The sequence below is a fragment of the Natrix helvetica genome (assembly GCF_964273705.1).
Source record: "Natrix helvetica genome assembly, chromosome: Z".
NCBI classification, from domain to species: domain Eukaryota; kingdom Metazoa; phylum Chordata; class Lepidosauria; order Squamata; family Natricidae; genus Natrix; species Natrix helvetica.
The window spans coordinates 4656424-4671195 of record NC_138554.1 but is presented as its reverse complement, the minus strand read 5'-3'; the positions used below and the strand labels follow the sequence as shown (position 1 = coordinate 4671195).

Genomic DNA, 14772 nt, shown 5'->3' with positions numbered 1-14772 from the left:
CCTCCTCCTCCTCCTCCCCCTCTTTTACTTCTTTGTGTGTTAAGAGAGAGATACAACGTTCTGGTTTCTGCTCTTCTGAGAGCCTCAACTAAGATCCTGGGTCACCCTGAAATGGTCTGGCTAAAGAGACCATTTACCAGGGGTAGATTTAAAGCCACCAATGGCCTTTCTAAAGTCTCTGCCACATTCCTGGGCAAACAAATTCAGTAGAGGTCTAGGGAGATTCTCCATCGTCCTCCAGGTCACGGTTGTCCCAAAGCCGTTTTTTTTTCAAGAGGCAACTGGACTTTCTGGTTTTTCTTGGAAGACGTTTCGCTTCTCATCCAAGAAGCTTCTTCAGCTCTGATCAGATGGTGGGGGATAGAAGGATTTATATAGTCCGGCGATGGCTAACCTTTTTGTCATTGCATGCTGAAAGCGTGCATACGCCCCTGCACCCATAATACAATGCATGCAAGAACCCCCCGCTCCTGTGTGCCCTGCCCCCGCATATGCACACATGACCCCATGCATGTGTTTGCAATTCCCCTGCAATCCCCCACCCCACTGCAATTCCCCCCTGCCCCCTCACCCATTTAGGGTTTCAGATTGGTGTAGGAGGCTTTCCCGGTCCAAAACGGGGCACAGGGGGACCGTTCCTGCACCAATCTGGAAGTCAAAGTGGGGCACGGGGGGTGTTGTGCAAGGCCCCAAAATGCAATGCAAGCACCCCCCTCCCCAGGCATGCACCCCGCTGCGCATGCACCCCTCCCCATGCACATAGGTGCGTGCATCCCCCACCTGTGCTCTTACCCCCATGCATGCACATCAGAGACCCAAAGACCAGCTGGCAGGCAGGATTCGCGGGCGCATATGCAGTGGAGCTGGACCGGGGCAACAGCTGGCATGCCCACCGAGAGGGCTGTTGCGTGCCACCTGTGCAGTGGTGGGTTGCAGGCGGTACGCCCCAGTACGGGTGTCCCTTAGCCTGGCCGGAGTACCGGGAACCGTTCCGGTACGCTGCTCCAGAGGGACTTCCCGCCCGCCTGCCCGAGCTCCTTATCTGTCATTTAAAGCCTTCGGCACTTCCACGCATGGAGTGTACAGACCTTGAGCAACGCTCCGCCGAGCAGCTGGAACTCGGTGTGCGTCCATGCGGGCAACGGCGGGCCTGTTCCAACCGTACCAGTTGGAATGGGATCCGGAGCCCACCACTGCACCTGTGGCACACACACCATAGGTTTGCCATCACGGATATATTCCTTCTGCATTTAAAAGGCAACGGCCCCTCTTTTGAAGACAGCAAAGTGCACATTTTGGGCAGAGAGGACCGCTGGTTTGAAAGACGGGTCCAAGAGGCCATTTGTGTCTAAATTGAACAGCCCTTTCTCAAAAGAGGAGGAGGGCGACGGCATCCTCTATCTCCAGTCTACAACACAGCTGCTTTCAACAGTTCCAAGAAGGCTCCACCCCCCACCCCACCCCCATTTTCACCACTCAGGTGACCCTGAGGACACAGACAAACCTCGAGGTCAATGATGGCCAAACATTTCAGCACCGAGTGCCCAAACTGGCACGCAGGTGCATGGATGTATGCACGCCAGAGCCCCCAAAACCCAAAGACTAGCTGGCCAGCGTGTGCCTGCCTGCTTTCTGGCCATTTTCCTGGCTGTTTTCAGGCCGTTTTCAAGCCAGTTTTGGCTCATTTTTCGGAGAGTTTTTGGCCCGCAAAAACAGTCCAAAAACTATCTGAAAAGGGCCCGACAAATGCTGTGGTTTTGGGGTCATTTCTGAGGCCATTTTCAGGCTGTTTTGGGAGCCATTTTCAGGGCCATAAATGGCTCAAAAACAGCCCAAAAACCAGCCAGAAAAATGGTCCAAAACACAGGCTGAAAGCGGCCAAAAAAACACCCCCCAAAACAGGCTGTTTTCTGGACCATTTTCAGGCTGGTTTTTTGGACGATTTTTCTGGCCGGTTTTTGAGTGCTCGGACGCCTGCGAAGACTGGTTGGTGACATGCCCACAGAGAGGGCTCTGCATGCCACCTCTGGCACCTGTGCCACAAGTTTGTCATCACTGCTCTAAGTGGCTTTAATGACCCCTTAAAAGATGCAAATGACCAGCGGTCTGCAAGGAGTATAAGTCTACTTCCATTCCCCACCATCCAGTCAAAGCTTAGAAGAAGCTTCTTGGATGAGACGCAAAGCATCTTCAAAGGCTAATAAGAAAGTCCAGTTGCCTCTTGAAACAAAGCACCTTTGGGATGAGATTCAATAGAAGACTTCTTCAGGGGATGGAGAAGTTCTCCAGAAGGTTTTTCATGAACAAGTAAAGTCCAGTTGCCTCCTGATTAAAAAAATAAATAAAAGCACCTTTGGGACATGGGAGATAATGGATAAACAGTGGATAAACATAATAGCAAAACACTGAGATACAAGAGATACAAAGGAAGGTTAAGGAAGAGTTACACAATGCCATTACTTTGTTCTAAAAGAAAGAAGGACTTCATTCTCTGCTTGACTCTACTTTTGTAGACCCCCTTACTCGTCATTTTCCTACGAAATAAAACTCGAATAAAGTTAACGCTTTCCTTTCTGTTTCTTTAGACTGGATTACGATGCCCACGGCTCTCGTGGTGACCCTGAATGCCCACCCACTCTGTCCAAGTTTAGGAACCATCAGTAGTGTGACCTTAGTCTGTTCCATCTATAGCTCCTCCGGAGAGGACATTCAAGTCACCTGGCAACCAGATGGGAAATTTCGAACGTCACCGAAGGTTCGGTCAAACAGTGTCCAGTTCTACATGAGTAGCAACTTCACAGTATCCCTGCAGGAGTGGAACAAGCTAAAAGAATATACCTGCAAAGTAACTCAAGCTGGAAGAAATCACACAGAAACAAGAACTATCAGCAAGTGCAAAGGTGATTCATTCATTCATTCTCTCTCTGTGTCTCTCTCTCTCTCCCTCCCTCCGTCCCTCCCCCCCCTTTTTTACTTATTCTTTCTCTTCTTTCTTTCTCTCTCTCCCTTTTTAATTATTTTTTCTTTCTTTCTTTCTCTCTGCTTTTTTACTTATTCTTTTTCTTTCTCTTTTCTCTCTCTGTTTCTTCTTCTTTCTCTCTCCCTTTTTCTTTCTCTCTCCCTTTTTACTTATATTTTCTCTCTGTGTCTGTTTTTTTTCTTCCGCTCTTTCTGTCTTTCTCTCTGTCTCTCTCTCTGTGTCTCTCCCCCTCTCTTCTTTTTTACTTATTCTTTTTCTTTCTCTCGCGCTTTCTCTCTCTCTCTCCGTCTCTCTTGCTTTTCACTTATTGTTCTTTCTCTCTCACTTTGTCTCTTTCTTTTTCTCTCTTCTCTTTCTTTCTCTCTCTTTCTCTCCCTTTTTAATCTTTCTCTCTTCCTTTTTCTTTCTTTTTCTTCCTCTCTCTCCCTTTTTTCTTATTCTCTCTCTCTCTCTCTCTCTTTCTCTCTTCTTTTTTAATAATTCTTTCTGTCCATTCATTCTCTTAAAACATTTCTGTCCAGAAAATAACTTCATGTTCTCTCTTTTTGTTTTCCTTCTTCCTTTGATTCTAGTTTCAACTAAATAATAATAATAATCACGACAGCAGGAAATTACATTGGATTGATCGTAGAATGTAGTAATGATAACAACTCAGTTGGAAAGCGAAGCATTTGACGATAGCTGGTCCTTGACTTACAGCCAATTGCTTAGCAACTGTTCAGGGTTACAACGGTCCTCCCCCAAACACTACTTATAGACCCATTTTCAAGTGGTCCTGAGTTAGGCCACTTGTAATCTGAGATAGGCCCATGACCACCACAGTGGCCATCATCTCCAGAGCTGCTTTGGAGGCCACACCCAGAGATAGAAACCCTCTGTCAACTCATAAAGCCATGGCAAGGAAACAAGGAAGCGCATTCCATGCATACCTTCGGCTAAAGTCGGATCTCAGATTACTAAAGCAGGCTTGTGAGGCAGGCACCTCGTTGGAGAATGTGATTTATGACACAGACTGAGGGGAGGGAAGGAACAGGGGCAAAGTTCAGCCACATCTCAAAGGATGTTAGATCTGACTGCCATGAGGTATTGCGGAAATGGTGTTCCTAATAAATGACTGGTTTTCTTTTGAAACTTGGCTCGAGGCTCATGAATTAATTAGGGCTTCTTTCAGAAGCCTCACCCCCTCCATGTCTGGGGAACTCCACCACCAGCCCCGAGATGGCCTCCAGCAGCTCAGGCAGGGAAGTTGCCACAGACCAGGGAGACTGGTATACCAGCAACTACCCCACGTGTTCCCATGAGCCTGACTTCAGAAACAGGGTCTCACAGCTTGAGATTAGTGGCGCAAGATCCCTGAAAGCCAATGATCTGAGGGGCCAGCGGCCAACAGGCCACAATAGGTCATGTCACCTTTTCCAACACCGTCGTAACATTGAATGGTCACTAAATGATGTGCTGTAAGTTAAGGATTACCTGGATGGTGTTTTGTTTCACTGTATGTTCTTTTTGGCTATTTCATTCCGCCTATTGTAAAACATTTGTCGTTTGCACTCTTGCAGCCTGCAAGAACAGTGTGCCACCTCCTACAATGTATCTCCTCAAACCACCCCTTGAGAGACTCTTCGCTCAAAACAGAGCTATCTTGTCTTGCCTTGTGGTGGGCTATGAACTGGAGAACGTCATCCTCACCTGGATGATGGACGGACTGAACCTCACCACGAATGCCACCACGGAAAAAATCAAGAGACACCCAAATCGGACCCAAAGTTTCCAAAGCCAACTTAACCTCACCACTCGGAACTGGGATGCTGGAAAGAAAATCAAATGCCTCGTTGCTCATATCTGCTCGCTTTTCCCTCAGGTGAAGCAGAGCATCCAAAAAAGCACAGGTGAGAGAAGATTCAGCAAGGATCCCAAAACTCAGGTGAAAATATTTGGCTTGCCCGAATGTCTATGGCAGGGGTGTAAAACTCAAGGCCTGTGGGTTGGATCTGGCCCATGATGTGGTTGGATCCAGCCCACAGGACCATCCTGGTCTATGCAATGCAAAGAGGAAAGATCAGGCCAGCATAGCTTCGGCCTGGTCTACCCAGAGTGAAGAGGAAAGATCAGGCCAAAGTGGCTTTGGCCTGGTCTACCCAATGCGAAGAGGAAAGATCAGGCCAGCATAGCTTCATCTCGGTCTACCCAATGCTAAGAGGAAAGATTAGGCCAGCATGGCTTCAGCCCTGTCTACCCAATGCTAAGAGGAAAGACCAGGCCAGCATAGCTTCATCTTGGTCTACCCAATGCGAAGAAGAAATATCAGGCCAGCATAGCTTCATCTCGGTCTACCCAATGCAAAGAGGAAAGATCAGGCCAACATAGCTTCATCTCGGTCTACCCAATGCGAAGAGGAAAGATTAGGCCAGCATGGCTTCAGCCCCGTCTACCCAATGCTAAGAGGAAAGACCAGGCCAGCATAGCCTCATCTTGGTCTACCCAATGCAAAGAAGAAAGATCAGGCCAGCATAGCTTCATCTTGGTCTACCCAATGCTTAGAGGAAAGATCAGGCCAGCATAGCTTCATCTCGGTCTACCCAATACAAAGAGGAAAGATTGGGCAAGCATGGCTTCAGCCCTGTCTATCCAATGCAAAGAGGAAAGATCAGGCCAGCATAGCTTCATCTCGGTCTACCCAATGCAAAGAGGAAAGATCAGACCAGCATAGCCTCATCTCGGTCTACCCAATGCGAAGAAGAAAGATCAGGCCAGCATAGCTTCATCTCGGTCTACCCAATGCAAAGAGGAAAGATCAGGCCAGCATAGCCTCATCTTGGTCTACCCAATGCAAAGAGGAAAGATCAGGCCAGCATAGCTTCATCTCAGTGTACCCAATGCAAAGAGGAAAGATCAGGCCAGCATAGCTTCATCTCGGTCTACCCAATGCAAAGAGGAAAGATCAGGGCAGCATAGCTTCATCTCGGTCTACCCAATGCGAAGAGGAAAGATCAGGCCAGCATAGCTTCATCTCGGTCTACCCAATGCAAAGAGGAAAGATCAGGCCAGCATAGCCTCATCTTGGTCTACCCAATGCAAAGAGGAAAGATCAGGCCAGCATAGCTTCATCTCGGTCTACCCAATGCAAAGGGAAAAGATCAGGCCAGCATAGCTTCATCTCGGTCTACCCAATGCGAAGAGGAAAGATCAGGCCAGCATAGCTTCATCTCAGTGTACCCAATGCAAAGGGAAAAGATCAGGCCAGCATAGCTTCATCTCAGTGTACCCAATGCAAAGAGGAAAGATCAGGCCAGCATAGCTTCATCTTGGTCTACCCAATGCGAAGAGGAAAGATCAGGCCAGCATAGCTTCATCTCAGTGTACCCAGCATGAAGAGGAAAGATTAGGTCAGTCTGGCTTCAGCCCGGTCTACCCAATGTGAAGAGGAAAGATCGGGCAAGCATGGCTTCGGCCCAATCTACCCAATGTGAAGAGGAAACATGCCATCAGTTTGGGCAGTGGCATCAAACTAGCCATGCCCACCCAGTTCACCATTCCACCCAGTTGCCATTCCCACCCAGTTGCCCATGCCTGCCAGGCCATCCGAGGCCAACCGCAGCCCTGATGTGGCCCTCAGTGATATTGAGTTTGACACCCCTGGTCCATGGAGATTCACAGACATCCAGGTTAACCCAAATGTGCTTTTTTTTCAAACGGTAACTGGACTTCCTGTGTTTTTCCTTGAAGGCATTTCAAGTCTCATCCAAGAAGCGTTTTCAGTTCTGACTGAATGGTGGAGAATAGAAGGATTTATACTCCTTGCAAAGGGGAATATATTCTTATTCCCATTTGCACTATTCAGGGCACAGATTGTTCTGATCTAGGCTTCCTCAAATGACACGAGGCAGAGTCCTGGTCCCAATAAAACCCCTTTTATTAAATGAAAGTGAATTCCTCTCATTTACATTCAGCAAAGGCCTAGCGAACAGTCTTTCAAAGGAATATTTATGACCACAGACCTTATCTAGCTTGGAAAGCTGCCATGTCAATATTTTCCAAAGGAGGTGCTGTGCGAGGAAAGACTTGGCACATAGTCTCGGAGATTCACGGACAGATCTCCACACTCCTGAAATGAAACTAATGCGCGAATGAACAAATGGTTTCCTGCAAAAGCCCACTCCCCTTTCACTCCTCTTATATTTCATCTGGGAGGGGACAATCACCTTCCACCTATGACTTTACTCCACGTCTACTCTGATTTCTGAGTTGTTCTTTTTGTCTGGCAGCTCTGTGCATGCACACACTGGGAACAGGCTCCAGCTGTTCCTCTGCCTCACTGCTGTCTAGCTCCGAAGGCACCTGATCACTGCCAGACAGCCTTGACCCCATCTCTGCCTCTTACACAGAGCCCTCACTCGAGCCTTCCCCAGCCTCCAGGACAAGCCCATGCTCCTCCCCAACCTCCTCACTCTCCAACTCTGCTGCCAGCTCCGCTGGCCACTGGTGGGCCACAATACAGACAAACCTCCAAGTGGCCTCAACGATTCTCAGAAAGAGTACTAACGACCAGATGACTACAAGGAGAACAAAAATTTTCTGTTCTCCACCATTCAGTCAGAACTGAAGAAGCTTCTTGGATGAAGAGCGAAACGTCTTCAAGGAAAAACAAAGGAAGTCCAGTTGCCTTTTGAAAAAAGCACCTTTGGGGTGTGGCTTGTTCTTGAAAATGGGGGAGGGAGGGAGAATAATTCTCGGGACTAATTATCAGAGACATGATCTCCAGATTCTTTGTTTCATACGCGTCAGAAAATGGGTGGCCCAAATAAAAAGATGATATCGTGAATGCACCATCCTTACCATATCATCCACGAGATTTAATTATTATTCCAACCATCCCTTTTCTTTCACTTTAAAAACAAACAAACACCCTTATCCATATTTCTATCTCTATCTTTATTTTGTATAGATTCCAGCCAAGTACCTTCTCTCTCTTTGGTCCTTCCGCCACCATCGCAACTGACACAACCTACCTCCCAAGCTGTTGCTTGGTTGGCTTGTGTGATCCATGGATTCTCTCCATCTGAGATACTCATCAAATGGAAGAAGGACAACAGAAGCTTAGAAGCCTCTGAGTATATCACAGGCCCATCCATACTTGAAACTGGGAAGTCCACTTTTTCTACTCAAAGCGTCCTGAAAATCCCAGCATCTGAATGGGAGAATAGAGTCATGTATAGCTGCCTGGTGGGACATGAATCCCTAACTATCATGAAGAGCGTCAGTAAATATCTGTACGGTAAGTCTTGGTGCTGGAAAATTCTTGATCGGCTCAAGAATGGGACCAAGGTTGAATTCTTCTCAGTGGAAATTACTACGTGAATCATAGACGGTAGTGAAGAAACATGAAGAATCTGCACTTTTAAATTTAACAGAGTTGGAAGAGACCTTGGAGGCAAGTTGTCTTCTAGTCCAACCCCATGCTTAGGCAGGAAACCCTACACCACTTCAGACAAATGGTTATCCCATCTCTGACTAAAATTTTCAGTGTTGTAGCATTCACAACTTCTGGAAGCAAGTCGTTCCACTGATTAAGTGTTCTCACTGTCAGGAAATTTCTCCTCAGTTCTAAGTTGCTTCTCTCCTTGATCAGTTTCCACCCATTGCTTCTTGTCCTGCCCTCAAGTCCTTTGGAGAATAGCTTGACTCCCTCTTCTTTGTGGCAACCCCTGAGATATTGGAACACTGCCATCATGTCTCCCCTAGTCCTTCTTTCTCTTAAGCTAAACATACCCAGTTCCTGCAACCGTTCTTCATATGTCTCCAGTCCCCTAATCATCTTTGTTGCTCTTCTCTGCACTCTTTCTAGAGTCTCCACATCTTTTTTACATCGTGGCGACCAGAACTGAATGCAGTATTCCAAGTGTGGCCTTACCAAGGCATTATAAAGTGGTATTAACACTTCTCGTGATCTTGATTCTATCCCTCTGTTTATGCAGCCTAGAACTGTGTTGGCTTTTTTGGCAAACTACTGGCTCATATTTAAATGGTTGTCCACTAGGACTCCAAAATCCCTCTCACAGTCATCACTATTGAGCAAGGTACCACATATACTTCTTAACCCCAAATACAGTACATGAAAACTCAACGTTTACAACTCTTAAGAAGCTACTGAATGTCCTCTATTGAACATTTCAAGGTAACTGTTGATAAGGTAGCTCCATCAATGGTGTTTGGGCAGAAATGGCTGTTTTACACATTGCAATCTTTTCCAACACATCCACAAATGTGTTTCCAATTGGAAAGAAGCTTCCATCAATTATTTAAAATCACTAAATCTCATGGCCCAGGGGTGGATTGCTATGGGTTCGGCTGGGTTCAGGAGAACCCATAGCTATCATTATGACTGGTTCGGAGAACCTCCAAATCCCACCCCTGGCTGGCCCCTCCCACCCCACCCCTCCCAGGAGTTTCCAGGTGGCTCGTTTTGGATGTGAGGTAAGTGCAGGGCCCACATGGAGGCTCGAGGAAGGGGAAAAATGGGCCTCCCTGAAGTTTTGGAAGGCTGGAAATGGGCCCGCTTGAGGAAAGCCTCCAGAGCCTGGGGAAGGCAAAAACACCCCCCATACCCGCTGTGGTGCAGGAGGCAGCTAGGCCACGCCCACCATGGACACAGCCATCCAGCAACCCGGCAGAGAACCCGTTGCTGTAATTTTTGAAGCCCACCCCCATCATGACCACTCTTATCAAATAAAAACTGGGTGTCCAACATTGCTGATCCACCTGACAGGTTTCCGAAAGACGCCCTAATTAATTCAGGAGCCTCGAGCCAAGTTTCAAAAGAAATCCAGTCATTTATTAGGAACACCATTTCGGCAATACCCCCATTGCAGTCAGATCTAACCTCATTTAAATTATGGCTGAACTTTGCCCCTGTTTCTTCCCTCCCCTCAGTCTGTGTCATAAATCACATTCTCCAATGAGGTGCATGCCTCACAGGCCTGCTGTAGTAATCTGAGATCCGACTCTAGCTGAAGGTATGCGTGGAATGTGCTCCCCCCCTCCTCACCATGGCAACTTGATAACAGACATGCCAATGCTTTATGAGTTGACATTCGGCTCCCCTCACTTTCTGAAAGTGACCTGTGCGAAGCAAAAGCAATATGAGTAAGGTATAGGATTTAAGGCTGTGTCCCCTCTCCCCCCTCCCCCCCGCCCAGACTTGTTTGGATTTTATGCACGGAATTTTGCTCTAAGGCGATCAGCCGGGATATTTCTACTCTTTACCCAAGGTACTATCTTTTTTTTAGCCATAGATATTAAACTCACATGGTCTTGATTATATGAATGCACTGTGGAACCCCCCAAATCAACCATTTCTTTTCAGATTTCCCCAAACCCGTTCCTCCACGAGTAATGGCATTCCACACCTTTGAGGACAAGGGCTATCCAAAACTTGTCTGCTTGGCTACCAGTTTCTACCCCAAAACCATCGACATTCAGTGGAGCACCAAAGGAGAGAAATTCAGCTCCATTCCAAACTGTTCACCTCTGGTGCCCCTCCCCGATGGGACGTTCCAGAAGGACTGTAGTCTGACCATCAGTGGAGAAGACGAGCACAATCCACAAGCATACACATGCACCGTGAATCACCGTGCGACCAATTCTTTGATCCAGAAAGATGTGCATTCTTCCGGTAAGTTGGACTTTGCACCGCTTAAATTGCAAACAAAAGAAACAGTGGGTCTGATGTATTTGCGAAGTGCTTTTACCAATGAGTGAATAGCCACAGTCCTCGAGCCTCATTATGCTCCACTTCACATTCCAAATCAGTGCCCTTGACTTTTAGCCTGCCAATCATGCCAATAATTGCTTCATTGCTAATATGGTTCCTAACAGAAATGTTATGCTTTTACTGATTTGCATAGCCAAAATACATTAAGGGTATGGGTCTAGGACAGTGATGGCGAACCTATGGTACGCGTGCCACAGATAGCACACAAAACCATTTGTCAGGGCATGCGAGGTGCTGCCCTGTCAGCTGGCCAGCACGCATGCGCGCGCTGGCCAGCTGAGTCCACCCTTTTTTAAAGCCATTTTTCACCCTCCCCAGGCTCCAGAGACTTTATAGGGGCCTGGGGAGGGTGAAAAGAGCCTCCCCTCCCTCTCCAGAGGCCCTCCGGAGGCTTCGTGAGCTTCCTGAAGCCTCCGGAGCACAAAAACCCGGCCCTACGGGCAAACTGGAAGTTCGGGAATGGACTTCCTGTTTGCTCAGAGGGTCATTTTGACTGCTCCGGAGGCTTCAGGGAAGCCTCTTGAAGGTCCCTGAAGCCTTCGGAGCGCTCAAAACGACCCTCCGAGCAAACTGGAGTCACTTCCGGTTTGCTCGGACGGTCATTTTGACTGCTTCGGAGGCTTCAGGGAAGCCTCCTGAAGGTCCCTGAAGCCTCCGGGGGGCTCCCGGAGGGGCAGGGGAGGCTGTTTTCGCCCTCCTCATGCTCCTATAAAGCCTCTGGAGCCTGGGGAGGGCGAAAAAAGCATACAAATATGGGGGGGGTCGCACCTGTAGTGTGCGCATGTGCACTGGGGGGGTTGCGCATTGCATTATGGGTGCGGCACGCCTGCACACGACCCCCCTGTGCTCCCCCCACTTATGGCACACAAGCCAAAAAAGGTTCACCATCGCTGGTCTAGGACAGCTCATCATGGCCAACTTGCCATGGCCAATTCACTGTGGTCAACTCACCATGGCCAAATCAACACCGTCAACTCGCCTCAAGGCAACCCACCGTAGGACAATTCAGTGCTGTGTTAATCATTTCGTTCGGTTGCTTTTATTATTGGTGACCACGTTTTCATCAAAAATTATTGTAAGTCCTGTATTTCTAAATTGACTTTCTTTACTTTATTACTAGCTAATAACCTGCCGTTTCCTGGGTTTTTATTTATAGGGGGGAAATGTCCGGACCGAATGTAATTTCTAATGTTGGATTTTCCCCCTTACCAGAGGGAGCCCTTGTGTGGAGTACTGTGAAGCCGTTACCATGGCAACTCCACTGCACTGTACAGTCAAAGCCATTTCACGGCAATACAGTAGAAGCCATTTTAAGGCACAACAGGCTATATCTTAACCCCAAGGGGTGTTAGTGGTGTCTTACCCCCACAATATATATTTTTTCCCAAGAGAGTAAGTCATCTCTGTACCATGTTTGGTTGAAATTGCTCAAGGTGTTCCAGAGTTATGCTGGAACACACACACAGAGAGAGAGAGAGAGAGAGAGAGAGAGAGAGAGAGAGAGAGAGAGAGAGAGAGAGAGAGAGAGAGAGAGAGCGAGCATTTCTATATAGAGACATTATTGGCCTGGCTCCATTGAAATGAATTTAAATTTTGCATTTGTCCCATTGGCCATGGTGTGTTGTCTGTGGCAAGTTGGCCATGGCAAGTTGGCCACAATGAGTTGGCCATGGCCATTCCATAAGGTGATACCATGAGTGCTGATGGCTCTGGCTATTGAGTTGGTGTTGACTGACATCAAAGAGGGGGGAAAGCAGCTGATTGGTTGAGAGAGATGAATAGATTTTTGGAATTCTTTTATCTGCATTTGCTTTCATAGTAAATAATTGCTTCTATTAAATGGAGAGTTAATCGATTAGCTTTGAGGAAGGAAGGGTTGGATGTGGATCCATTTTCCAAGGTTGGTTCCATACCTCCTTCATCGTGCCTATCTACAAGTGGAAGAACCTGCATTTTTTGAAACAGAACCAAGTTGTTTGTTTCTCCTTCTTCATCAGCCCTAGCATCCAGATGCTAGATTAATTTTATTTAGATTTCCCAGGCTAATCACCAGAAGGAGCAGCTGATTTTGAAGTAGTCATTCCAATATATGGAATGGTGAGGTAGGAACCAGAAAGTCCCCGTCCAATTAATTCATGCAACATTGCTTTTGAAGGAACGGCGACATCTCTGAGCAATATGGAAGTGATCAAGATGCAATTGCCATCCTTCGAAGAGCTCTTCACAAACAGGAGTGCGGCTCTAACCTGCATGATGTCCCTCACGAATGCCAGTGCCAATGCAACCTTCAAGTGGACCATGGATGGCAAACCGGCCAACAATAATTCAGTGACAAATGAAGTCTTCCGAGAAACTAACGACACTTTTTTGATGTATGGCCGACTGGAGGTGAATCTGAGTGAATGGATCAACACCACGCAATTCACTTGTAGCATCCAGAGTGGCCTAGAAGAAACAGAGATGAAGCATTTTGACCGAAGGAATGGTAAGGACTCAGATAAAGAGACGGCAACCGGGGTGGGATTCAGCCGGTTCGGATCAGTTCGCCCGAACTGGTTGTGAAAATCATGGGTGGGTAGGCCCACCTGCCCTGGCTTTATGCCATCCTATTCAAGCACATTTTCAAGCCGTGTGCATGGGTGCAAGCCGTGTGCATGATCAAAGCGCATGCGTGGAAGGCCGAGTGCATGCGCGCTCACATTTCCGAACTGGTAGGGAAAGTAAGTGAATGCCACCCCTGGACAGCAAGCAAATGAGACAGAAGAAGTACAGGGAGATTGGGAAGCAGTTCAATCCAGCCTTATTCTGAATTGATTTATAATCAGAGCAGAGTCTTATTTCTCAACAGCAGAATTGTGGCATTATTTATTTGTTTTCGGGAATTTATATTGCTGCCTATTTGCACATGGTGACTCAAGGTGGCTTACAGGAACATAAAACGATTAAAGCTAATAAAAGAGAATAATCATCATAAATTAATAATATAATATAATAATCTCCCACCCACCCTGCCCCGATGAGAACACATCACATGAGCCATTTCATGGTTTCCATCCCGCTCCGCGATCCCCAGGCCCCCTGGCAGAACCAGGCTTTTAGTACTTTCCGGAAGAGTGTTAGAGTGGGGGCCAGTCTAATCTTTGGGGGGATGATGTTCCAGAGAGAGAGGGAGCCACCACGTAGAAGGCCATTCTTCTGGGTCCTACCAGGTGTATCTCCCTAGAGGATGGGACCCGCAACATTCCTTGCCTCCTTTCTCTGGTGGGCTGGGTAGATTTGACCAGCAAGAGGTGATCCCTCAGATCACCTGATCCCAAGGGCTTTAAAGGTGGCAACCAGCAACTTGATGGTCTTAATGGTATGTTCACAACACAGCCAGTTTGGCCTGATAATTGAGGTGCTGGCTTAGAAACCAGGAGACTGTGAGTTGTAGTCCTGCCTTAGACATGAACGTTGGATGAGTGACTTTGGGCCAGTCACCAAGAGACTGAGAGTTCTAGGCCCACCTTAGGCATGAAAACTGGCTGGGTGATTATGAGCCAATCACCAGGAGACCGTGAGTTCTAGTCCCACCTTAGACATCAAAGTTGGATGAGTGACTTTGGGCCAATCACCCAGAGACTGAGAGTTCTAGGCCCACCTTAGGCATGAAAACTGGCTGGGTGATTATGAGCCAATCACCAGGAGACTATGAGTTCTAGTCCCACCTTAGACATCAAAGTTGGATGAGTGACTTTGGGCCAATCACCAGGAGACTGTGAGTTCTAGGCCCACCTTAGGCATGAAAACCAGCCTGGTGACTTTGAGCCAATCAGCAGGAATCTGTGAGTTTTAGTTAGGCATCTATTAGGTATAGACGCTGGCTGGGTGATGAAGGACCAGTGCCTCTCTCTCAGCCCAACACACCTCACAGGGTTGTTGTCATGAAAAGAGGAGAAACAAGGAAGCTATGTATGTTTCCCAAGTTAAGTTACTGATAAAATAATAAAGGCACGATTTTTAAAAAATCTAATAAATAAAT

General features: G+C 47.4%; 1 protein-coding gene and 1 gene segment (V, D, J or C); both read left to right on the top strand.

Annotated features, from left to right (window-relative positions):
* LOC309381622 (Ig gamma chain C region-like) overlaps nucleotides 1-14772 on the top strand; it is a 110030-nt gene that overhangs the window by 52162 nt on the left and 43096 nt on the right.
* Nucleotides 1-14772, top strand: part of LOC309381609 (uncharacterized protein) — a 37936-nt gene that overhangs the window by 15086 nt on the left and 8078 nt on the right. Inside the window, exons 6-10 of the mRNA XM_081932788.1 lie at nucleotides 2586-2900; nucleotides 4540-4869; nucleotides 7926-8255; nucleotides 10344-10652; nucleotides 12907-13236. Coding sequence (XP_081788914.1) covers nucleotides 2586-2900; nucleotides 4540-4869; nucleotides 7926-8255; nucleotides 10344-10652; nucleotides 12907-13236 — 1614 coding nt within the window. The remainder of the gene's footprint in view (nucleotides 1-2585; nucleotides 2901-4539; nucleotides 4870-7925; nucleotides 8256-10343; nucleotides 10653-12906; nucleotides 13237-14772) is intronic.